This window comes from Podarcis bocagei (genome assembly GCF_964188305.1).
Source record: "Podarcis bocagei genome assembly, chromosome: 6".
Taxonomy (NCBI): Eukaryota; Metazoa; Chordata; class Lepidosauria; order Squamata; family Lacertidae; genus Podarcis; species Podarcis bocagei.
The window spans coordinates 75,335,002-75,360,091 of record NC_138130.1 but is presented as its reverse complement, the minus strand read 5'-3'; the positions used below and the strand labels follow the sequence as shown (position 1 = coordinate 75,360,091).

Genomic DNA, 25,090 nt, shown 5'->3' with positions numbered 1-25,090 from the left:
CGCTGTTGCCATGGCGAAGCTGAAGGACGCCGCGCTCTGGTCGCGCGCGGCAACCTGGGTCTCGTAGTTCGCTCTCGCCTTCTGCTATAGGCGCACGCTTGGGGAAGGGGAGGAAAGGACTTCGTTTCCCAGCATCCCTCGGAGCAAACGGGGGGGGGAGCTGGCTTCGGGGAAGGAAGGAAGAAAGGAAGGCGTCTGCCTCTAGCTTCGCCAATGGCGGTTATGAGACACAGACCTGAGTTGTACCGCTGGCGGCGCTTCAGCCAGTCGGCGTCTCGGCAGAAGGTAGGGATGAGAGTTGTTGTGCCTCCTGCCTCCGCCGACCCAGGCAGCTGTTCCAGCGTGAAGTTATAGTTGGATGGGAAATAGGCAGAAAGGAGTTCTTCTCGCTCTCGCCTGGTCTCCGTTTATTGCATTTATATCCCACCTTTTCCTCCGAAGAGCTCAAGGTGGTGAACATGGTTCCTCCCCCCACTCGTCATGCAATCTTTCCCACAACAACCCTGTGGGGTAGAATCGTAGGCTGCAGGTGGGCAGTGTAGCAACCAGCTGTGCCTTCTTCCAGGATCGAAACAATTGTCTACAGTGGTACCTCGGGTTAAGTACTTAATTTGTTCCGGAGGTCCGTTCTTAACCTGAAACTGTTCTTAACCTGAAGCACCACTTTAGCTAATGGGGCCTCCTGCTGTTGCCGCGCCGCCGGAGCACGATTTCTGTTCTCATCCTGAAGCAAAGTTCTTAACCTGAGGTACTATTTGTGGGTTAGCGGAGTCTGTAACCTGAAGCGTATGTAACCTGAAGCGTATGTAACCTGAGGTACCACTGTATTTGTATGCCACTTTTGTATGGTGAACCTTGCTCAAAGCTGCTCACAGCATCCACAATACTTAGAATCACAGAATTGTATAGTTGGAAGGGATTCCCCCCCCCCCCCCTTGAGGCTCATCTAGTCCAACTCCCCTTCTTTGCAGGAATCTCAACTGGAGCATCCATGACAGATGGCCATCTAACCAACCAACCTCTGCTTAGATAGAAACCTCCCACCACCTTCTGAGGGAGTCCATATAGTTTAGGCTAAGAAGCTTCGTGGCTGAGTCACCCAGGTCCCACTCTGACTCTACACTAATGGTGAAGCTGAGTGGTGGGGGAGCTGTGATAGACAAAACAAAGTATTTATTCATGCAACACATAATTAAGCAATGAAACTGGTTGATGCTAGGTGTGTCAGCCCCCCCCCCCCCCGGTTTGGACTGCTTTCACAAATTAATGCAGGTTAAGGCTATCAGTTACTACTACTCAATGCTGCCACCAGTATCTGAGGCACAGTGCCTCTGAATACTAGTCACTAGGGAGTAAGTCTCAGAGTTCAGTAGAGCTTACTTACTCTTTAGGTGTGCTTAGGATGATTTCAACCTTAAGCTATCTAGGGGCTTGCAAAGACAGAGGTCTTTTAGTTTTACTTTAATATTAATAGCTAGCTCAGTGCTAAACTATTGTAATGTTTCTCCCCCAGACAAAACTTGATCCTGACAATGTGGAGCACTGGATTAAGGTAAGGGAGAAGAAAGTGATGCATAACCTTCCTATTTACATGAGAGTGATGCCTATTGTACTCAGTGGGATTAATTTCTGAATAATCATCCTGGATAAAATTAGACCAGTACTTTCTTAGTGTCAAGGTATGGCATGTTTTGGAGTTAGTGGCTTCTCTTTGTATTTGGATCCATTTAATATACTGATTAATGAGCTGCTACACAAGCAGGTCTGAGCTGGTATCAGTAGCCTTAACTGTGTAAACTGTGAGTGAAATCTCTGCATTTCACTGTGCAAATTTTTTTCTTTGAGATTGTGACCCTTATATGACATAAGACAATGGGTCTTCCTACCCCAGTATTGTCTATTCTGATTGGAATAGCTACCTAAGGTGCCATGGAAAGAAACTTTGGACCTTACACATCTAAAGTGCCCTCTATTCCCTCCCTCCCTGACTAATGTTTAATTTCAGTTAGGTAGCCGTGTTGGTCTGACGCAGTCGAAATAAAAATGAAAAAAAAGTCCAGTAGCACCTTATAGACCAACTAAGTTAGTTCTGGTATAAGTTTTCGTGTGCATGAACACTTCCTGATACATATGTCTGTCATTCTCTTTCTTAGCGAGTGGAACAAGCATCTGAGTTTGCTGTTTCTGAGACGTTTTCCTTTAAAAAGACATCTTATTCTCGAGGACTTCATGGCCCTGTGCTAGATTTGGAAACGACAGAGCAGCTGCAAGATCATGATGAGGCATATGTGGAAGGTATTGCCTAAATGTGATGCTGGTCCAGATTAATATATCTATATTTTTAGCTACTTTGCAGAAGACTTGCATTAGGTACAGTGAGGAGGAAAAGTATTTGATCCCCAGCTAAATTTGCCCATTTGCTCTCTGACAAAGAAATGACCAGTTCATAATTTTAATGGTAGGTTTATTGTAGCTGTGAGAGACAGAATAACAACAGGATAACCCCCAAGGGAGCCATGAACTCAAAAAGCTTGAAAACCTCTGCTTTAATGCAAATGATGTAAAGTTAACAAATTAAAAATTAGAATCTGATTAGTATAATTTTTATTACTGAATGTTATACCCTCCATAAAATATCCAATGTAAACAACATCAACAGTAAAATAGAATACAAATCTAAGGCCAACTTAACTAAGAAGAGAGTATTAAAAGATATACAGAAACATGTGTTCAGGCTTGAAGTGTAAAGCTGCTTTTCTTTTAGAATTTTAGCTCTAGTTGCCACTTCTTATCCAATTAACATCCATTGCTGCTTTCATCAATGTAGCCCAAGAGCTCCTTAATGATTGGTTGAATTCAAAACTGAAGTTGGAACTTGCAGATGATCAAGAAGATTCTGCTGAAAATCCATTGGCTCATTCTCGTCCTCCCCAGGAGTCCCCCACTGGCTTTCAGAAGTATGAAAAATTTGATGGTGAGAACTTGCCTCAATTTTAAACTTGGATCTAGAGAATGTATAATGATAATATTGAGTACCATTTAATGGGAAATTGTCAAAATGAATAGAACTTCCTTGCACTTATGTCTACGTTTATAGTTCAAGTACCAAGGAAGTCATGCAAAGTTTGTAGTGTTGTTTGGCTCTACATTAGTACGTTCTGCTCTGATATTAAAATGGCTCAGTTCATGACATGAAGCAAATGTAACATTCAGATGGAGCTGTATTCATCAATTAATATTGATCAAGTCGTTTGGGTCTTCACTGATATCAAGCTTAAACAAGTGATAATAAATACCAAATATCTTATTTTGCATACTTGTAAAAGCATTATATGTCTTGTTGCTAACCAGGGTACCTGAATTTTAACACAAGCAGGAAATGAAAGAATGGTATGCTTAAAAATGTTTGGTGCCATTTCTGGATTGTTTTGCTTGGTATTTTAGATTTTTATGGTTATCTGGAAGATGAGATGGAAAATACAACAGTACAAGATATTCTGCAGGATCTACTGCAGAGTGAAGTTGTTGACAGTGGTATATTGGGAAACCTTAGAACTGAAGAACTTAAGGAGAAAAGGAAGCCCAAAGACCCACGAATTACCATGGAATTAAGGCATAAACAGGTATTTGGAGAAGACAGCCTTAAGGCACCTACTATTGTAAGGTACAGTTGTAAAAAATAGTGTAGTGTTTCTTAAATGGTTTTGTTAAGTAAACTGTTTCCTGAGCCATGTTTTTACTGTAGTACAATTGAAGTTACTGGTGAATTGTTCTCCAAGAATAGTGCTGATGTTTTTGTCTGTTTCCATGCATTTTAGAATACTACATCAGAGGCCAATTCCAGCATAACAGTGTATCCAGGGTTTCTATTTACATTTGCCAGTTATAGAAGCAATGATTGCATGGAGATATCCGAGCACTTCACTTGTGTCATCCACATAGTTATCATCCTTGATGGCAGTCAAGTGTTGGGGAGCATACATTAGTGGGATTCTAGTTATATTTCTCGATGGATTTCCTGAACCTTGGTGTACTCTGGAAGGATTTAATGGAGAAACACAGTAGTCGTGGCAAAGGTGTAGCTGCCCTGAAACCAACACATCTACAACAATTTGTATACCATAGTCCTGTAGTTTAAAACAACAAAATATGATCTTGGTCTTGATTTTGTTTCTCAGGTAAAAGAAAATCGGCTCAGGAGACAGAAGGAGCAAGAGCTTCTGAAACAAGAGAAGGCCCTGAAAAAATTGGCAATGTCAGAGGCCCAGAGGCAACTCCAAGAGGAGAAGAAGAAGAAGGTTCTGAAAGCCAGGAGAGAAGAAGAGGAAATTCAGAAACAGATGGTGAAGCTACGAAAAGAGTTGGTAGAAAGAAGGCATCTCATGGAAGATGCCAGGAAAATGTAAGTTAAGGAAAACAAGAACTTGGCATTCAAATGCATTTTAGATACCAGAGCACAGTCTGATAATGTGTAACGGAGCAAACTTGCGGAAGTAAGTCTAAATCTGATCATAATCTGGATGGGAGATTCTTGGGAATCCCATGCATAAAACATACCGTATTTTTTGCACCATAACACTCACTTTTTTCCTCCTAAAAAGTAAGGGGAAATGTCTGTGCGTGTTATGGAGGGAATGCCTATGAGTGGCATGCCTACGGATTTTCCTCTAAAAACTACGTGCGTGTTATGGTCGGGTGTGTGTTATAGAGCGAAAAATACGGTAAGAGTTCTGAGGGAGAAAGAAGGCACGATATATAAGCCATACATTTTAATAACTTATTTCTAAGTTATGTGAAGCTTCATCAGCTCCTGGAAACCATGAAGTTTCTTCAGATTTGTAGACCTGGAAAGCTGATTTTCCTCCCTTTCTGAGCTTGCAATTTGAAAAATTGGCCTAATATCATGTGTGCCCTTTTATTTTTACTTATACTGTACAAATTAAATTAAAGGAAACTGTCCATTTGTGGTATTATGCAGCTCTCATAAGTACTCGGAAATAAGTCCCACTATGCTCAATGGGACTTAGTTGCATAGTACTTCAACTGAAACATTTTGGCATTTCTACAGCAGAGAGCAAACACTATTAGGTCCCCCCAAAAGGCCACTTGAATCTTTTCATGTGCTGTTATAAGATGATTATCGCTCTTGGTGATTGGTTGGTTATATGAACGTTGGCTAGGGCAAAATATTCCAAATGCACACCAATTTGCTGCCTCAAACATTCTTCACATGCAAAATTCAAATCCCCATAGATGGAGGGTCCTTTATATTTGGTCACCTTAACTGCTCCTTTGAACTGCAGGTGCTTCTGCAGTGGTAGGTGGCTCAAGAAGACCATTCTCTGATGTTTGCTTCTTTAGGTAACCATGGAATCCTTGGGAAGAATTCATTGTAGTGCTATGGCATTTGTTCCATCAGCACAAGCTTTTTAGCTTGCCAGATGGAATGATGCTCCCCCTCTGTGCTGTTCTGGAGGTTCTCCTGAACCCCACCAAAGTCAGGGCATACAGGGAGGGGGGGTGCAGGAATCCCTGTTGCGCCAGTGGACTTACTTGAGTGGGCTTCTGCTATTGGGACTCATTAGTTGAATCTGTCCCTTAGTTTTTCTACATCATCTTTTTGAATGTCTACCCCTGACTAATGGGATTATGTATTGTGAACTTCTGGCTGCCTTTAAGCCACAAGAACCTTATATTGCTATGATTCCTATCGCTAAGTGGCATGTACAATACTGATTTTATGCAGTATACTTTTCACTGAGACAGATCTCCTTTTATACTTACATAAAACTTTCCTAACTGCAGGTAGCAGAACTATATTCCTTTGAGACCTGCAACTAATACAGACATAGGATAGAGAGAAAAATGTAGCAAGCACCTAATGAATCTTGATAAATGGGCTCACAAACAGAGTTGGGTAACAGAAAAGTAATAATATGAGAACTGGCTGAAGGTCATGAGATGACTATCACAGTCCTCTTATGCTCTACTATTTGCCTCTGGCCTCTCACAGATTGCTTTATTTTCAGGGAAAGAAAGAGGCACGATTTAAAAAAAATTAAGAGGCTGGTAGAAGTCGGCATGCCTCCTGTGCCAGTCCATCTGGATTGTGAGATAGAAGGAGAAAGGAAAGAGAAACAAACCAGGATGCAGGAGCTGCTGAGCAAAATTGACATTGCAAATCAGAAGGTGAGAGCATTCATTATCTTTTTTCAGCGCTTTGAGCCAGATGTGTCTCAGCGATAGTCATGGGTCAGCTCTCTGTAAACCGAGAAACCAGCTCCCCGTGTCAGGCTGACCTAGATCAACTGAAGATTAAGATCCCAATATATATATTTTTACAAGATGTGAGGAGAGCGAGACTATTGATCATAGTGAGCAGTTGAGTGGCAGGAGCTGAGATTTGCCGTGAAAACTACCCAGCCGTTTAGTTTATACCTGGAAATAGAACACAGTGTCACATTGGCTGCGTGCACAGATGGTTTTGAATCTCCTTTACACCTTCATTGTCCCTTTCATGCAGGAAGACTGAGTGAACCTTTCTTGCGGCTGCTACTGCACTGTTGAGGTTTGGTGTTGAAAATGGCAGTGAATGGTTATATCATTTGTTTGTGCACTTAAAGAGAAGGCTAGAACAGTAAATAGGGGAGAATGCATAACAACAGACCAAAGCTGCAATCTTAAACTCACTTATTAGGGAGTAAATCTCATTGAAATATAGTAAGACTTCCTTCTTAATACAAATGCATACGATTGTACTATAAATTGTTATTTGGGAATAATACTTGTTCTGCTTTGACTTTCTTGAACATTATACTGAGCCTTTCCAAAAAATGTCCACGGTAGCTAATGTTGTGTTTTAGATTGTAATAAAGAAGGAAATAGCAAATAAATTATTGAGCCAAGCAGCCAGCCCCTAAAGCATTATTTAAATAATAATAATAATTTAAATGCAGTTAAATGCAATTTCCTATAGAACAGTATAAGTAATATGTGGAATTGTGATGATACTTGAGAAAAACACATGTAATAGTACTGGAAGTTGAAGAGGTAGTAGATTTGTTCTAAAAAATTCTAAAGTTCTTTCAATTTGGGTTTTTTTAATAAGGGAAAAGTCATAACAAGTGAATTTGGGAGAGAAAATAAGAATCCTTTGGTTCTGTAACACAGAGAGGTATTCTAGAAAAGGTAAAAGGTAAAGTCAGTTCTGAAGGCAAAGTGTGAAAAGAGAAGTTTGTTTTCCTGTTAATCAACCTTCTATTGTCAGCAAAACTCTGAAGACTAAAAAGATAAAGAAAATAGGAGATGATAGGATCAGAACAGTAGATGTGATGGAACATTATTACTTCATTTGTCATTAACCTCCCATGAAGTACCTCAAAGCAATTTTTGCAATGCAATTGAAACATATAAAAAATTGTATGATCTAGTTGAGATTCCTGCATTTCAAAGGAGCAGATTAGATGAGCCTCTGGGTCCCTTCTAGCTCTGCAATTCTCTGATTCTATAAAAACGATTTCAAATCCAGTACTGATACCAACTATGATAAAGATCTCCACTTAGAAGGTTTGTTGAAAGAGGAAAGCTATCATATAGTTACTTGATTTCGTAACCATCCCCAATGCAGTGCCTACGGAAGTATTTCTCTGCCTGGTACAAGCTTATTCTGGATCTCAGGATTAAGATGGGGAAAGCAAGGGCCCTTGCTGACTGGAAGTGCCAGCTGAAGACCTTGCGAGCCTGGAGAGATTACACATGGTCTCAGAAGTTAGAGCAGGAGACTAAAAAACTGGAGAACCAGCTTCGCAATCAGAACAGGTAGCGGCATTTAACACTTCACCTCCCCCCCTCCCCAGGATGTTGATAGTATGAGGAAAATATCTGCTGCTGTTTTAGGGACCAGTTCCAGCCATATACAGTGATACCTCGGGTTAAGTACTTAATTTGTTCCGGAGGTCCGTTCTTAACCTGAAACTGTTCTTAACCTGAAGCACCACTTTAGCTAATGGGGCCTCCTGCTGCCTCTGCGCCGCCAGAGCATGATTTCTGTTCTCATCCTGAAGCACTATTTCTGGGTTAGCGGAGTCTGTAACCTGAAGCGTATGTAACCTGAGGTACTACTGTACATTTTTGTGCCTGAACCAAAATGGTAAAATAATGATCTCTTTAAAAACAAAACAACCAACAAGAGGATGAATGTTGGAGACAGTGAAATGGCATGCTTTTAGGCTCTTCTGCTCCTCGCTGATTCATGAAAAGATTGGCTCAATCAGGATCTATAACTTATTTTCTATAGCACCACCATTGCGTGTGGCATTAACATTTGGAATATGACAGGGGTGTGGAACTGGATCTGGCCAATTCCAGAAGTGGCTAACTCTCCATGGCCCCTTTGACAGGGGGGTGGGGCTACCCACTTGTCAGTCACATCAGCTGATTGAAACGTCAAGGTGCTCTCCTGGTTCTTCCTTCGCAGTTACTGCTTGAACTGCAAAGGAGTAGTCTTCCTTTGAACCCATGGCTTGAATTCAAAAAGAATCCAAGTCTTGGCTGCAAAGGAAGAACCAGGAGCTCACCTAGTGCGTGCTCCTGAGCCTTCCTTTTGAGTTTGGCACCACAGTTTTTACCTGTCTTATGCCTGATGACATCATGCAGCGTTGGGTGATGGACGAGGTTAGTTTGAGACAAACCATGTTGCAGGCCAAATGGGGAGGCCTGACTTTCCTAGGGGAAAACAAAAGAGGAAGGGGAGAGAGGTGGGCGCAGGGAAATATGGAGTGGTACTCAACTAAATTGTAGTAAGAGTCAGTGAAATTAATGAGCATGACTAAGTTAAGTCCATTAATTTCAATAGGTCTCTGAGTAAAACATAGTTGCAGTGTTTGATATCTGCTTAAAAATAAAGGCCTTGCTTTCCTGTTGCTCCTTTAACAAGCCCAAAAGGACTTCTGATATATATTATTCAGTTCTAGTTTTCCCTGTTCTTCTTAGGCCTTCTGACATGAACATGATCTCAAAGTCTTGATAAGTCAAATCTATAATGGATGAAATTATTGTTCCATTGATTGTCTCAGAAACTAAATTAGGAATCCATTAACTTAACAAGAGCTAGGCAAAGTGCATCTGATCTGGGCAAAGTGCATCTGCTGCTGGTCATTATGAAGAAAAACTTTGTCGGGTTGCATACTTTACATCTGCCACCTTTGGCCTAATGCCTTAACTGGGGAATATGCTGCTGATACAGCTCTTATTAGCAGCAGCCTCTGATTGTAACAGATTGCAAAATAACAAGCAGGAAAATATATTAAGTAGTTAGTAAGAAGTAATTGTATTTAAAAAAAAACCAACCACACCAACCAATAATATTCTTCTTTCTTTGGCAATCACTTGTAGCCGAGTAAGATTGTCTTCTATTAACACGATTTTAAAAGTGAGTCCATAAGTGACTGTGGAGGCCAATTCTGGATTCACACATTCTTCCACAGCGGGGACATAGGTTTCCAGGCGGTTGTAGATCATGGTGAGGGTTTGCCAAGCATGTCTTCCTCTTAGTGTGTTTCTCCCTTTCGTCCCGAGTTCAAGTGTCTTCAAATCCCATGACACCTTTGGCAAAGGCTGTTCTCCAATCGGAGCGCTAGCAAGACATTGTTTCCCAGTCGTTGGTGTTTATACTACATTTTATAATATAAGCCTATATTGGCTAACATGCCTTTTTACAGCAGTAGTAATCCAATCAATCTATACTAAAATTCTAAAATAGTGGGGTAGACACACATCCTCCTAATCTGAGGAATTTGCAATTGATTTTAATGAACATTTATTTTTAGGGGGAAACAGTTGGCTATAGAGTTTAATCGGAAGAGCATTTTGCGCCGTTATTTTGCCGAATGGCATTGCTGGAGCCGAACGGAGGTGGAAAAGAGAGAACTACAATTGAAAAAAGAAGATACAAGGAGGAAAATGGCAAAGCTATTAGAGGAAGTGGCACTGGGGAAACTTGCTACAGACGTCTCCCAGGATGCCAAGAGAACTCATGAGTCAAAAGAAGCTTGGGATCAACCCGTGAGTCCTACAGAGGTAAACTGATTTTGCATTGTGCTTTTTCTCTCACAAACAAATACCTCATCATCATCACTCCCATAGTGTGGAACCTTCTTCCTATGGAACTAATGCACACTTCCTATGGTGCAGAATTTCTGGTGTACCTTCAGAACTCAGATGTTCCGGTCTGCCTTTCGTTAGTAGTGCTTTATGCTGTTGATTCTCAAGATCCTGCTTCCCTGCGGTACTGAATTTTTATGGTTTGATGCTTCAAATGTATCTCAGTGTATTTTATCTCGCTGTTGTACGCTACCATGGGAGGGCTGTGCCCTAAAATGGAATGGCTAATCTGTGTCCCTCCAGATGTAACCATTAGCCATGCTGAGTGGGGTTGTTGAGATTTGGAGGGCAACAACATTTGGAGGGCAACAAGTTAGCCACCCTTTCTCCAAATGGGGGCCTATAAATACTTCAAATAAATATAAAATAGAGATTGGCAGTTGACTAAACTGGGCCACATCTGGATTCCTGTGTCACATCATTTGGCTCCCCAGTTGCCAGTCATGTATGCAAAAGAGAAATATGAATAACTTCATCTGTGACAAGGAGACTCCATTTCAAGCGGTTTGGTGGATGGTACACAAAGCCCTGGCCTGTCACACCTAACTCCCTTCTGAAAGGGACTTTGGAAGAACTACATTCACTGATCAAGAAATGGAGCAGCTGTAAATAAAGTGATTCCTTCAAGTTTTCCTATAGCCAATTCTAAACAAAAACAAAAACAAAAAAACCAGGGAGGCATTCTTGCACTCAAATAAATATAGGGACTCTCTTTTCAGAGTTGCAGTGACACTAGAGGGAAGGATTGTGTGAGCTCTGGACCTCTATCCAGTTTGACTTCCTGTAGAATCCTGGGGGCCAAGTCACAAACAAGCAGCCTGAGCCAAACACAAAGTCTCCAAGTGCATAGCCAGAGCAGTTTTACCAACACAGGAAAGTTACACCTGCCCCCTTTCTTATGAAACTAAATAGATTCTCCGGTATGCATACCTAGTAGGCTCAGTAAATAGATGATAACAATAGTTACAAAATGCAGAACTCACAAGTAGGCCAGAGGTGTGTTAGCAAGATTCTTCTCCTGCATCTTCTCCCCCCCCCCACCTCCAAAAAACAAACAAACTAGGAACAGATTGCAGGCATTGCAGGTAAAGACAAACTTGATATAATATCAAAGGGAGTTGTGTCTGGTGCACTAGGAGGACTTGCGTGTTGTGTATTCCTCAATGAGCATTTATTGGAAGTTCTCAAAACAAGCATGGAGCGAATAAACACACATGCTTTCTGCCATTGCTGACTATTCTTTAGGGTCCCAGTCTTCCATCTTTTAGGTTTTCAAGAATTTTCCTGTCTTTGTAAGCAAATGACTTTGGGAAACTTGGTTTTCTGAACACCATGAAGGAATAATATTTCTTTAAGAGATGACAGGCTATGGAATCAGATGCTATGGAAGTAGTTGCAGCTTCATATAACATATAAAAAACGTTTGTTCAACGAGAACTGAGACCTTAATTTTTATAAGTAACGTAGGCTTTATCCTCCCTTTCCAGGTGGCTACAATACCCTGTTCACAGGATGATCCCAGAATGGCAAATGTAGAAAGAGCAAACTCCTGCTCTCCAGAGACAAGTCAAAAACGTGATCTTCATTCTCCAAAGCAGCCAAAATGGGCATGGCAGGTCACCCTGAAGCATGCTGCTTTGAATGCTCAAGATCGAGCAGTGTTTGGTAACCAAGCAAGAAGTTCCTTGCAGCATCTTGAACCACCAAAACAAAAAATGTCCTCTGTCTTAAGGGGTCCCCTGGAGCACCGCCATGCCTTCCAGCAGCAGCTGATTGAAGAGCAGAAACGACAGCTCAAAGAGCAGGAAGAACTAATCCTTAGACTTCAGGAAAATGAGAGGCTAAAGAAGGCCAAGGAGGAAGCTGAACAAGCCACGGCAGTTACCAAGGCACTTAACAACCAGGCCCCCAAAACTCGGGAAGGAAAGCAGTTGAGAGAGAGCAGGAATACAGAGTCTTTAAGGTACAGAGCTAAGAGTACAAAGATCCAATTATCTGATGGCTACACAATGTCCTGTTAGGACAGCGGGCTTTGAGACAATACCATGATGTTTCTAAACATCTCTGATAGCTCATTAGGGAGTGAAATGGCCAAATATGAGGCATGTTGATCCTTCTCTCTTCCTCTGTTATTATTTGAGTAGTGTTAATTGATTCCTTCCCCTAATAATAGCTTTAGTATAGGATTATAGTGCTGTAAATAGCAGACTCCTTTGAAATATCTCTGCGTACTTTACAAATTATGAAGAGGCATACATTAGCAAAGCCCACGTGTATTGTTCTGTTTTGCATTACAGAGTGAGATGGGAGAGTGTCTCCCCATTTAAGACTACTTATCGTTCTTTCTTGTTCTACATAGTGCGCTGGCTCACAAATAACACTAAGCCAAGTTACTGTTTAGCATGAACACTGGTTTCCAGAGAGGAGATCGTGGCTGCTTTACTTCTCCTCATCTCCTGCTCGTTTGCTATGAGCCAAGTTATAGTTTGGCTTAAGATGTCATCTGAACCCTGGCCTTATGGTTTGCCTCACTCTAGAAAAATCACAAGCTGTAACCAAAGCTTGTTCTTAGGTTTCCTGCATGAAATGATGCGTCTGCTGTACAAAGGCAGGAAAAATACGGTATTGAGTCCTGTCATTCAGCCCATTGATCCATTGGGTGATACTCAGCTAAGTTTTACTCAGAGCAGGGTCATTTAAATTGGTTATGTCCATTCATTTTTCACTTTCTTTCAGATCAGAAAATTACCAGCCAGCTATCCAAAGCAAGAGGAGCCTGAAAGTGCTGTCCACACCACATCCCTTACTCAAAGGTATATTCTTGATGTAGATTCTCCTTCTGCACTTGATGGAGCCTTTTCCTTGGATACTTAGGGGAAAGTGTAGTAAAAGATGAGACCTGTAGTTATGGAGAAAATACCACCATTTAAACACCACCATTTCAGGAGTCTCAGGGCCCTACATACTTGATAATAACTTTACACAACCCAGCACTTGTTTGAACCCAGACATGGTGGGTCGCAAGGGTCATATTTACACAATCAGATTTAGTTCTGTGCACATGCATACTGTTCCTTCAGTCCTCACTGTGGAGCAGCAGAGCTTGGAAGCCACAGTTAACCAATTGTTATGTGCAATTGGGAACTTTGGTTCCAAAGAAGCCAGAATGTGAAACCATATTTGAAGTTGGCTTACAAGTCCTGGCTTGTTCAGAAGCCATTAACTGCAGTTCCCAGTATGCATGTAATGGGAATCAAGGGTTAACTGTGACTTCCTGGAGCTTGTGCACAGCCGTTGAACTAGGCTTGCAGATTGTTCAACACACATATGGAACACGTTTACTGGAGGCATTTTGCTTTCAACATATGACACTTGGCTTTGAGCAACATACAACACATGGTTTTGAACCCTCAGCTTCAGGGACTGAGTGTTTTTATTCATTTACTACTATTTTTTACAATTACTCATTCTGAAAGAGGTTCACATCAGTAAAAAGAAAAGTGGGGGGAGACAGGCTCTGCCCATCGGATGTGGAAACTAAAAACAGAAGGCATACAAGGAGTAGGAAAGGGAAAATTCTTCAAAGCCAGAGGAACATGGTGATCTACAGCCATTTATTTTTGCTTCTTTAGGAAAAATAAATAAATTTAAATAGAATTGAGTGTACACATACATAATACATAGTGAAATTTGTCATACAACATATAAATTATAGAAATATATAGAGGAGGGTATATACATATAAACCACTTCTTACTATTCCTTCTGTTCTTTAAAATAAAAATATTTGTTAAGTTTTAAGAGGTTCCCAACAAAATAAACCTAACAGCTAATTTTACAGGTTGCCACTGATGACAAATTAGAGCTAGATGAAACAACATGGCAGTTCTCACTTTCCTTCCTTTGATATTACCAGGTCAAGTCAGACACAATTTTGTAAATGGAACTCTGCATTCTTTATGTCACTGTGCTTCACTTGTTCTAAGTGTTGTACTCCTTATTGCACAATTTTTAGCCATGGAGGAGAGAGCAATTCAGCGGGCAGAAAGGAGAAGAGAACTGGAAGAAGCAAAGAAAAAACGGGAAGAGGAGAAGTTGGTAAGTAAAGTTGAATGCTGGCTTAAACCAAGAGTGCAACATCGATACAGGTTGGTTGGTTGGTTTTTTAACCAACATGCTGCTAAATCAAAAGGCCAAGTCCAATTTGTTATTTAAAAATGAAAATCAAGTGAATTTAAAGCACACAAGGACTGAAATTGATATGCTCCATAGCAATATAAGAACTGAACTGCTGGGTCTGACAAAAGTCCATCTAGTTTATTTAATTCTATATTCTGTCTCCAAAAGTGATCAACCAGATGCCTCTGAGAAACAGGATAGTGATCACTCTGTCCTCTTCTTTGTCCCTAACACCTTAGAAATATCCAATCTCTGAACATCTAGTTGTTGTGGCTAACAACTGTTGAGACTGCTGTCCAGCCATTATTCTGAGAAACTGAAGCATGCACCAATATTCTCAAGATACAGGAATTTATCATACATAATTTATCTTGTCCTGTTCCTGTGTGTATCATAACTTAATAGCCCTGGGGCACTGACTGTATATAGCAAAGTGAGCAATCCATGGCCCTCAAGGCTTTCCACAGGGCCCATATTATGGTGATGAGTTCTTTACACTTACACACACAGAGCCCCTCAATATCAAATATCGTGCTGGGGAGGCTTTTGATGGGTTGGGGTACCGTTGTGAATGAGAAGGCACACAAAGAAAGTCATCCCCATATGCTTTCCTCCCATGCAGCCTCTTCCTGCTGGGGTGGGGAGGAGTCTGCCTTTCCTGGGAGAGGTGGGGATGGGTGAGTTCTAAATAAGATATATTTAGATTACTTTATTCTCCTCAGACCAGCATGTGTGACATCTGCTTGATGGGTTGTATGTCCCCATTTGCCTAGGCAGGGATCATGTGACTTAATATATCATCTTTCCTCCTAGTTTCCCTCATCTCTGCCTTCCCCCAAGCAGATTTGTGTAGCCCCTCTCTCTCCTACTTCTGCCTTGCACTTCATTGTTTCCCTCAGCGTTCCCTTTTTAAGCAGTGTGGCTTGCTTAATAAAATTTAAAAATTCCTTACCTCCCTGCACCCCCACTCCTCTCCACTTCATTCTTTCTGCTGCTGTGGTGCCTGCAAGTGGAGTGGGGGCGGGCGGGGGGGAAGCCTCTCATTTTGAGAGAACTGCTTCAAGCTGAATTGCTGCTAAGAACCCTTCCAACAAAGCCTCTGCTCAGCATTCCAGCACTTAAATGCTGCCTGCCACAAAGCTGCCTCCTGTGGCTCCTCTGTACCAAGAGCGATTCTTCAGGTAGACTTAGCGACTTCCTGCCATGAGTTGTAGAGCCGCTCTTCACAACTGGAAGGAAAGTCACTCGACAGGCAAAAGAGGTAAGTTCCGCTGCTCCCCGCCTTAGCTGTTATACCCCAGGAGGGTATAAAACAGCCAATTCTCCTACCATGTGAAAACACAATTTCCCACTCATGGAGCAGAGGCCACTTTCTTTAAATGGCATGGATTGCAATGTCAGCTATTTACCAGAGGTCCTCAAATGACCCAGTAAGTTCAGTGATTTCTGTTTCTGTTGTTCAGTCAAAGCCAGCCAGTTGTAACAGCACAGGTTCCCTACATCTCTGCAGATGCCTCTCCTTTTTCCAAAAGAAATTATTTGGGGCTTTTATTTGTTGCTGGCTATTATTTCAGTGGAATAAAATTCAGAAAGTATCTTAGGCACAAAAGGTGTTCTAAGCAATTGCCCTTTTTCTGTACCACAGAAGGGAGACTAGAAAAAGACTAAAAAGGCTGCTAAGTGTCCTCACTCAAGAGGTTCAGCTTCTTCTCAAGGCTCCAGACCCAGGAAGCAGAACTCTCCCTGGCAACTAGGTCTACTTATTCTTCCTCCCTTCCACTGCTGGCCTAGGGTTCAGCACGAGATCACCCCCTACTTGCTTTGCAGGCCTTAATTTTTTCTGCCTCTAAAGAGCAGCTCCTCTCTTAGGGGTCACTCCTTTACGACCCAGCATGGTTCAGTCTAGTCGCTCAAAACTCAGTTAATTGTCTCAGGTGATTGGCCGTCTGCGCCGGCATAGTGAGATGCATAGCTGTCAATGGTTCCCCTTTTTAAAGGGAAATTCCCTTATTCTGAATAGGATTCCTCACAAGAAAAGGGAAAAGTTGACAGCTATGGTGAGATGTCCAGTGCAAGGCCTCCTCTCATTTTCTCATTCCACTGGGAACAGATTGCACTTAGTGGTGTGGGTGTTTCTTAGTGTTCTTATTAATTTTCTGTCCATACTTCTTACTTGGATCTTACTTAACGGGAGCTTTCTCACAGATGGAAAGACTGGAGGGGAAGCCAGAGGGAAGATGACATATTAAAGCTTCAAGTCACATGGTCCCTGCCTGGGTGGATTGGCACAGCCCATTAAGCAGGTGTCTCATTATGCCAGCCCAGAAGGGCCCATTCATGGTAAGTGAACTAGTGTTCTATTCTATCCATTTTTAGGCCCGGATGCAAGCCGAGGAAGAAGAACGTCAGAGGCAAGCAGCAGCAGAGAAGGAGGCTCAGTTGCAGAAGAGGCAAGAGGAGCGGAGACTGCAGAAAGTGGTGAGCAGAATATTGCGATTGCTTCTCCCAGTTCCAGCACTTGATGGTTGTTTTGTGCCACTTTGGAATAAGTGGGAGAAGGCAGCCTGTAAATGTAAAGGGCTGTTCAGAGGTGGGGGGGGGGGGAAGAATGCCATTTTAAAAACATTCCCCTTGCAGAGCTGTACTATTGATCACTGTTTGAAGTGATAACCATGACCCCCTGTAGAAAGGCTAGCATTGTGTTGGTGGTGGTGGTATAACCTTGCTTCAAGGATGCCAGGCAGTAGGTTAGGGCTCAAGCAATGCCAGATCCAGGTTTTTGGGGAGGCCTTGTGAAAGATACCTCTCTGAGTGGGCCCTTCACCATTTCCCATTCATTTACCCTTTTCCTCTGGGCCCAATCCACACCATTGCCCAGGAGGAGGAGAGGACAAGGCAAGTGGAGGTGGGTTCTGCTGCTGCTTCATGATTTTGTTCCTGTACTTGTGCTTTGGGAGGGCAAGGAAACCATGAGGAAGAGGGGAAAGCTGCAGAATCAGGGCCTTCAAGGGTGCGAATGGTCCACCTGCTGGAGTTTGGGCTTTGACAAGTGTCAAATAGTGCCAGCCCCTGACACCAGCTAAGAGTTTAAGTGCGGATTAGGGCGTGAGCCCAGTCTCACGAAAAAAGATGAAAAACTGGTGGCCCATTCAAAATGGTTTCCATCCCTGCATAAAAATACGCAATAATTGCACCTGTCGTGGTAAGAATTGCTGTTCACTGGTAACTTACAGGTAAGTGCTCTTTGTATTGGGAAAGGATTATAATGGGGATGATTTCTGGGGCAACATCAATTGTGCACTTTAATGATTCTGTGCTGTGTGCCCAGCAAAAAGATTGTGTCTGGAAAAGCCTCCTAGCAGCAACTCCACTATTAATGCTAATAATTAGTTGCAAGCCCAAATTAAAAGTAGTGGACATTTTTTACAAGGTATTCTTACTCCAGGAATTGATCTCTTATGTATCCTTAATTGCAGAAAGAATTGGAAAAACAGAAGAGGCTGGAGCGGGAGCAGCAGCTCTTATCAAAAGCGAAGGAACATTATGAGAAGTTCCTGCTGAAGAAGCAGGGGCTGGAGCCCTGGAAAAGACTAATACAGCAAACTCAGGAAAATATGGTGGTAAGCACTGGAGTAAAAGTGGGCGTCTAGAAAGGAAGGTTGGCTCCATGTTTTGAGGGTTAATCTTCAGCCAGCCTTCTGCCTGCCATCAAAGAGTCAAAATTCGCGCCATCAAGCCAAAGTTTCTGAAGCAGTTCTAGTTTAGTTTGACTTAGCGGGAGCTCAGCCCCGGTACCTCTTATGACTTTTCATGCACCTTGTTGTTGTTAGATTTATACCCACTGTTCACCAGGACAGGGCAGGTTGCAGCAATATAAAATACAGCATTAAAAACAGTTTAAAACAAATTGTAGTCACAACTAAAGTGGGTCCTAGGTGTGCAGGTGGTGGGAAATCATTCAGCACCAGTGGATTTCAATTGAGAGAGGAAAGGAACAGCTGGGGTGGAGCTTTAAAGGGAAGGAGGAGACTGCGGGAAGAGATGCATAAAAATGTTATAGGTGACTTTCCTCATAGCATGTGCACCGGTTAACGGGAGATGGTTTCTCACATAAATTTATCAAGCAGAATCTGTAAAATCGCAGGTTTTTTGTTTCAAGCTGGCTTTTATCACTTGCATGTGGAATGATGTCAATCCAGTATTACATTTTAATGTCTTAAGTAGGTATTTTGCTTACTGCTTTATTAGGATTTGGTTTTAATGCTGTTTGTGCTGAGCTCTCGGGGTTTACAGCACAATTCTAATCACGTCTTTGTAGGAGTAAGTCCTGTTGAATTCAGTAGGGTTTACTCTCAAGTAGATGAGATGATCAAAGGTCATTGAGTCCAAGCCTCGCTGCTTGTGCAGGAAATCCACTTCTGTTGCAGTTAATAATTAAATAATGGCCATATGCATTCACACATGGTCAGGAGGATCCGTGAATCCGATCCAGATCATGTTGTAAGTATTACTCGTGTTATAAGCACTCGCTATAAGTAGTGGATAAAACGTAATCATACTGATGAACTACAAGGTAAAAGTGAAAGGAAGGAGAGGATCAGTTGCTTGCTCTGGAAAAGTTATAGTGGAACAGAAAAGCGTGAGTGGAAATACAGTGGTACCTCGGGTTACAGACGCTTCAGGTTACAGACTCTGCTAACCCAGAAATAGTACCTTGGGTTAAGAACTTTGCTTCAGGATGAGGACAGAAATCACGCAGCAGCAGGAGGCCCCTGGTGCTTCAGGTTAAGAACAATTTCAGGTTAAGAACGGACCACCAGAATGAATTACCGTATTTTTTGCTCCATAGGGCGCACCAGACCATAGGGCGCACCTAGTTTTTAGATGGGGAAATCAATAAAAAAATCTTCCCCCCCCCCAGCCCCAAAGAGCAGCGTACAGGCTGCACACAACCTCTCCCTGCCGGAGGGATTGCGCACGGCTATGGCACAAGCCAAGGCAGCGAGCGGGATGGATCCCGCTGGCTGTTTTGGCTTCCTCTTTAGCCCCACGCAACCTCTCCCTGCTGGGAGAGGCTGCGTGGAGCTAAAGAAGCCATAGCCCCGTGCAGCCTCTCCCTGCCAGAGGGGTTGCGCGCGGCTATGGCACAAGCCTGCATTCGCTCCATAGGACGCACACACATTAACCCTCAATTTTTGGAGGGGAAAAACTGCGTCCAATAGAGCGAAAAATACGATAAGTTCTTAGCCCGAGGTACCTCTGTAATACAAATGTAGGTTATGGATGGTGGGGACTTCTGACAGTAAGCCAGAGTAACGTTGCAGCAGAGCTGTAGCCCCTCGGTAATCATTGGAGTAACTAGTTCTCTCTCTTTCCCTTGGTCTTTGCGCTCAGGTGGCACAAAGGCATCATTGCTTTAGATTGCAAAGGAAGTGTCTGCTTGCCTGGCTTCATCATATGCAAGAGATCCTTGCTGGGAAAGTAGCTCAGGCTGAGGGACTTTATTCCCATCTGCTGCTCAGAAGGTCCTTCAGGAACTGGATAATGGTGAGCAAGAGAAAGTGTTACTTACTATGGAAATGTTATAAACTATGGACTTTTCTATTAGCTTTAAAAGAGGATTCATGAAGAATGAGGCTTATTGATGTCTGCTGGTAATGCTGGTTATATGTTTCCTTCAGGATCAGAGGCAGCAAGCCTGTCTAAATACCAGTTATTAGGGAACAAAAGTGGGATAAGGTGATTATCGTCCTCATCTCCTGCTTGTGAGCTTTCCAGAGGCATCTGGTTCACCACTGTGGGAAACAGGATGCTCTGTGCTTGTAGTGTACCTGGGAGTTGCATTGGAACAAAACTACGTGGCTCTCCTACTCCTAATGTACAGGTCTCAGTTTGGAGCCACAGTTTTTGCCTCTCCTACACACTTGGCAGGGAAAAGGACTGTACCCTTTTTTTAAAAAAAAGAAAAGAAATGGAAACTGAGGTCCTCACAACACTGAATTGTACATTCAATAGTGCCTGCATGAAATAGTGGAAAACAGGGAGCCCAGACCATGAACAAAACATTTTGCTATTGTTATCCTTGAAACGTTAGTTTCATTTCTTATTTTCCTGCACACAAACCACTCAAAACTCTTGTCTCAGCCTTCTGTTCCTTTGCTTTTTCCTTCCCATCTGTGTTGCTGTGTGCCTGTATAAAACATATCAATACTGAAATCTATTTCCCCTTCCTTTCCTTGTGTTTGTTGTATAGTACAAGGATTATGTATCTACTTTGGAAGAGAGTGCAAAAAAGTTCCATGAAACTTCACTTAAGAAGAAGGTCCTCTGGGCTTGGTTTGACGTACTCAATGAGGAAAAGAGTATTTTCTGGAGAAAACAGAAGACTGCAGATCAGTATAGTGACAGGTGACTATATAAATAGGCTATATGTTTCACTTAAGCTGCATTTATTCCAATTGCTATTTGCCCTTTTCCCTTCATATATTGTCATATTTTGTTTGTTGCACCGATTGCAAAGCGGTTCTTGATTCTCATATTTTGTAGTTGCAGCATTTAGAGATGGTGAGAGCCCCAGAAACTAGAGCCCCAGAGATTGAGTCCACCAGGCCTGGACACTTTCTCTGGTATTTCGCCTTCTTTGAAAATGGGTGCACTGAATCTCTCTTCATTAAATAAATAAATTGCAACAAAAATTATTAATAATAATTTGTTGTAGTAGTAGTAAATTATTATTACCTGAGAGTAAGACTCTCATAAATTTGTCTACACAATGAATGCACCCTCCAAAAAAAGATGAACACTCACAGTGAGGCTGCCATCAATGCTCTCATTAGTATGCTACTTAATTGTACAAAAGGGAAAAATATGATTGATTCTTACCAGTCAGGGACCTGAAAGGAGAGAGAACAAAGCAAAGACCAAAATTTGTGAGTGCAGCTAGCAAAGAACCAGACTCTTGAGTTTGCTTGTTTTTTTGGAAAAAAATACTTAAATGGAAAATTTAGAGCCAGAGCAAAAGGCAAGAGCCTGAGAAAGCAGCAAATTTATAGGAGAAATAAATGCAATGATGAGCTGGAAAATGTTAACAAAGTAAACTTGCGGAGTGGGTTGGGCAGAAGATGGTCAATAGGGGAGATGGAGCATTGGAGGAGGGAGGAAAGCAGCTTTCCTCCTCTGGTTCCCCAGTAACGTTATTGGGGTGTGCTCACTACTACTTGCTTATCAGTCTACATTTCCTACAAACACAACTAATATTCCTACTGTGCAATCCTACACGCAAGTGGATATAGGATTGCTCTTCATTGTCACCAGCCCCAGGGCTGATGACAGTAACATAAAAGTAACCGATTAATGGAATTGAGTGATTGATGTTTTAAAATTAAAAACATTTAATTTTCTAAGGAAGTATTACATAGATGGAGTGTTTCCCTAAACAAAAAGTTAGTATCTAAAACATGTTGAACACTTTTCAATAAAACTGACAAGAGATGTGTGCTTAGTGTTACAAGGTGTAGTTCCACCCTTTGAAAAGGGAGGAGCATGGCTAGTATCATTAACTTATTGTGAACTATGTAGTTTACGTGACAATCCTCTACAGCAGTGATGTTCCAGCCAAGTTGTGCTGTGTTGGCATTATCCCCAGTTCTCATTAGTTCTGTTCTGTGCACAGGCAGCTGTTCCTCTTGCTGGCACAGATCCCCACAGGAGTAAGGTGGTGGAGGGGGTGAGGTTTGCTTCTGTTGGCGAACAACTTGATGGCTTTGGAGTCCTGATGAATAACTATTGTACCAAGGCACTTACCTGTCCATTTAAAAACAAAACACTACACTCTTCAGCCTTTCCTGCCAACAGAACAGTGCAGGAAGATAATGGAATTTCCTTCCCCAGCACTCAGTTCCTATGGAAAAAATAGCTCTGATAATATTCTCAGTACACTTATACAAAAGCATTTAGTAAGTTTTGTAGGGCCTGGAGGAGGAAAATAGCTGCACCAGTATTAAACAATACCCTTCTTTCTAGCATTTGTATATACTCCTATGGTATGCTTCCATATATGTGTGTATGCATAGCACACTAAAGTCAGAAAGGGATTTCACTTGCTTTTTAGAACAGTAGCTATACTGGCCTATATACAGTAGTTATATATTGTACAAAAAAAAAATCATTTGTGTATTTCTCTTGAGAATAACCCCATCAAACCCAGTGCAGCTTCTTTCTGAGTAAACCTGCATAGGATTGGAAATTCTAATCTGAAGTAGCCACTGTGAAAATTGAAGCAGGGCGGTGTTTATTGTTTCAGATTTCAGTCACCACCAGCTCTGGCTCTGGCTACTCCAGATATGTGGCCTGTGAGGGAATGGGGCCTTGAAAAAGGCCTGCAATACCTTCTCTCTGCCCACTCTCTTGGGGTGAACAGCAAAGGCCCTATTCCTGGGCCCATATTCTACCAGAATAATCCACGGGATGTATCAAACTAAGCCAACCCATTAGTGCAAGGACTTCTGCTTGTATAACAAACCTTTCCCTCCCTGCACACTCTCCCAAATTTACTGCAGAAAGTTGGGGGCATGCAGGGAGAAGTTCTGTTGTGCAAGAAGCCCTTGTGCAAATGGGGCGACGAGTGGAAGTTTACCAAAATGTTTTAAACTGGTTATATTCTTGATTTTTGTAAATAATGTGAGAATAAATTGTCAAAAAGGAGAGGAATTTGTTCCATACAATGTGTGTTTCATTGAATGCATGTATGTCTCTCTTTAATTATGTTACCTTGGGTTTTTTTCTCTCCCTCACAATTTTTTTATGTAGGAGGATAATGCAGACTGTGTTCAGGGCCTGGAGGCAATTCCCATCTTTGATGAAAGAGGAAAGGGAGAAGGAAGAGAGAATAAAACAGCTAAGGAAGAGAGTGGCTGAAATTCTGCCAGACTTCCGAACGTGACATTTCAGACCAGAAGACAGAGGAAAAAAAGGAGTTCACAGGCACCATTCTCTGGTTGACAGAGAATCTGCAGACATTCTAGCAAACAGACTTCTCTGTCCAGTGTGATAGAATGTATTTGGGGAGGTTCCACCTGACAAGGCCCATCCACAAAAGCCCTGCGCAAGGATCTCTGTTTGCATCACAGGGCTTTCCCCTCCTTCAGTGTCCCTCCTGAGATTAGTTTCAGGGGTTAGGAGAACAGAGGGGGAATCATTCCGCCTGGCAAGCTGCAATGCTTGTGGAGACTCTGAATTCCATCCTTATTCCCCAAGAGGAATTGTTCTATTGAACTCCTGCTAAAATATCAAAGTGTAGCAGTCAAAGCTGATATAGGCCAGCGCTTCTATTTTTCCAACTAAATCCTTTTCCCATATTTGCCTGCTTCCCTGTGGTAAGCACCTATATGTGAACATACAGGAGCAACTCCATTTGCTGACACAAGCATGAAATCTCTTCCTTGTGCTATCCCAAACTCCTGTATTATGAATGTGTATCCACAAGAACAAGCAATAAACAGGGACAACCACTGTCTCACTCTTTCTCACTACTGAATTAACCACACAGCCAGCAAGTCCACTGATGTGGTGGTAGGGAGATGTTGAATCCACAGACCGTTATTCCTCACAAATTGAACATTGAATTAGAATGAAGGAAAGAGTGCCTGAAAGGGATATAAGAATAAGCTATAGAAAGCAGTACAGATAGCACTGCTGGGAACAGTTATTGGAAATTCAGATATTCTGTGACGGGTTCTAGTTCACTTTGTGGAAACCAAATTAAGATGCCTCATAGTCAGAAAGCTTTCCGTCCTTTAAAAATGTGAGGTTTTGATATTAGAGCTACTTTGCCCTTGCAACTCCTTCTGTTCCTAGGCACATTTGAGGATCTCTCAGTTGCTGGATTTTCATTTCAGCTTGTAGACTTTGAATGTCAAAACATTCTAAGTCCAATAACTTACCTCCCATGATGCCATGTGGAATCTTAATTAGCATTTTATCAGCTCAGTCAAGCAAGTCTTCAGGCTTCATAGCACAGCACCACACATTAAAAAAACCCTTTAGTATATTGTATAAATAAACCAGTCGTAGTTAAATGTTAACCAACAAGTAGGGGCAACCCTTGTAGTAGTATACCACTTGAGGTGATATTTGAATTGTAGTGCTAAGGTACTGATTTGTTACAAAAGCAAAAACAAAAACAAAAACCCACATTAATAATAATTACAAACTAGCCAGTTTGTTCTCAACAACTAATGCGTATTAGCACCCCTCCCTTTTTTGCACACAAATTGTGACTGTAGAGGTGGTTAAAAGAATAAAAGCAAAAGAAATCTGCTCAATCTTGGGTTTGTTACCTTAATTTCTACAAGAGTAACCCAAAGGAATCTGTTAATGTTCTCTCCCACTCTCCAAAATTTGTAAGTAAGCAGACTGAAGAAGATACATATCCGTTTGATTTTGCTTTATTACCAGCTTAGCTATATTCAGTTGATTCAGACGGTCCTTCAAGCCATTCAGAAAGTTTAAAGTACATAACAGTTTTGGTTTACTACAGTCTTGGACTAAAGATGCACCTCTTTGCCTCGGACACCTGAGATGTACTGTATATTGTTCAAGACCCACCCATTTCTTGTGATTATTTGTATTAACTTTTTAATTCTGAATTTTAAATTACTGTAACCTGCCAGGGGGCCAGCTAGTGAAGGGCACGTAATAAATTTGATGGTATTTTGTTTTTCCAGAGCTTAGTATTTTTTTTATAACTCTG

At 41.9% G+C, this 25,090-nt stretch overlaps 1 protein-coding gene across 3 annotated transcripts; it reads left to right on the top strand.

The window, feature by feature from the left end:
- The first annotated feature begins 90 nt into the window (after window positions 1-90).
- On the top strand, window positions 91-25,063 carry CCDC191 (coiled-coil domain containing 191). 3 transcript variants are annotated; one of them, XR_014009188.1, is made up of 18 exons: window positions 100-285; window positions 1,514-1,552; window positions 2,154-2,295; window positions 2,828-2,974; window positions 3,445-3,623; window positions 4,179-4,402; window positions 6,030-6,189; window positions 7,628-7,818; window positions 9,828-10,077; window positions 11,649-12,124; window positions 12,898-12,974; window positions 14,177-14,259; window positions 16,717-16,818; window positions 17,817-17,960; window positions 19,735-19,887; window positions 20,594-20,748; window positions 23,149-23,395; window positions 24,645-25,063. XR_014009188.1 is itself a non-coding variant. In XM_081198158.1 (17 exons), exons 1-17 carry the CDS (start codon window positions 214-216, stop codon window positions 23,279-23,281), a joined length of 2,727 nt encoding a protein of 908 aa, XP_081054284.1. In that variant the 5' UTR covers window positions 100-213; the 3' UTR covers window positions 23,282-24,527. The 3 variants fall into 3 exon arrangements, 2 of the variants coding, with proteins under 2 accessions (XP_081054285.1, XP_081054284.1); XM_081198158.1 differs by lacking the exon at window positions 24,645-25,063 and having other exon boundaries at window positions 23,149-24,527; XM_081198159.1 differs by lacking the exons at window positions 17,817-17,960; window positions 19,735-19,887; window positions 20,594-20,748; window positions 23,149-23,395; window positions 24,645-25,063 and adding an exon at window positions 16,978-17,740 and having other exon boundaries at window positions 91-285; window positions 16,717-16,864.
- The last annotated feature ends 27 nt before the right edge of the window (window positions 25,064-25,090 follow it).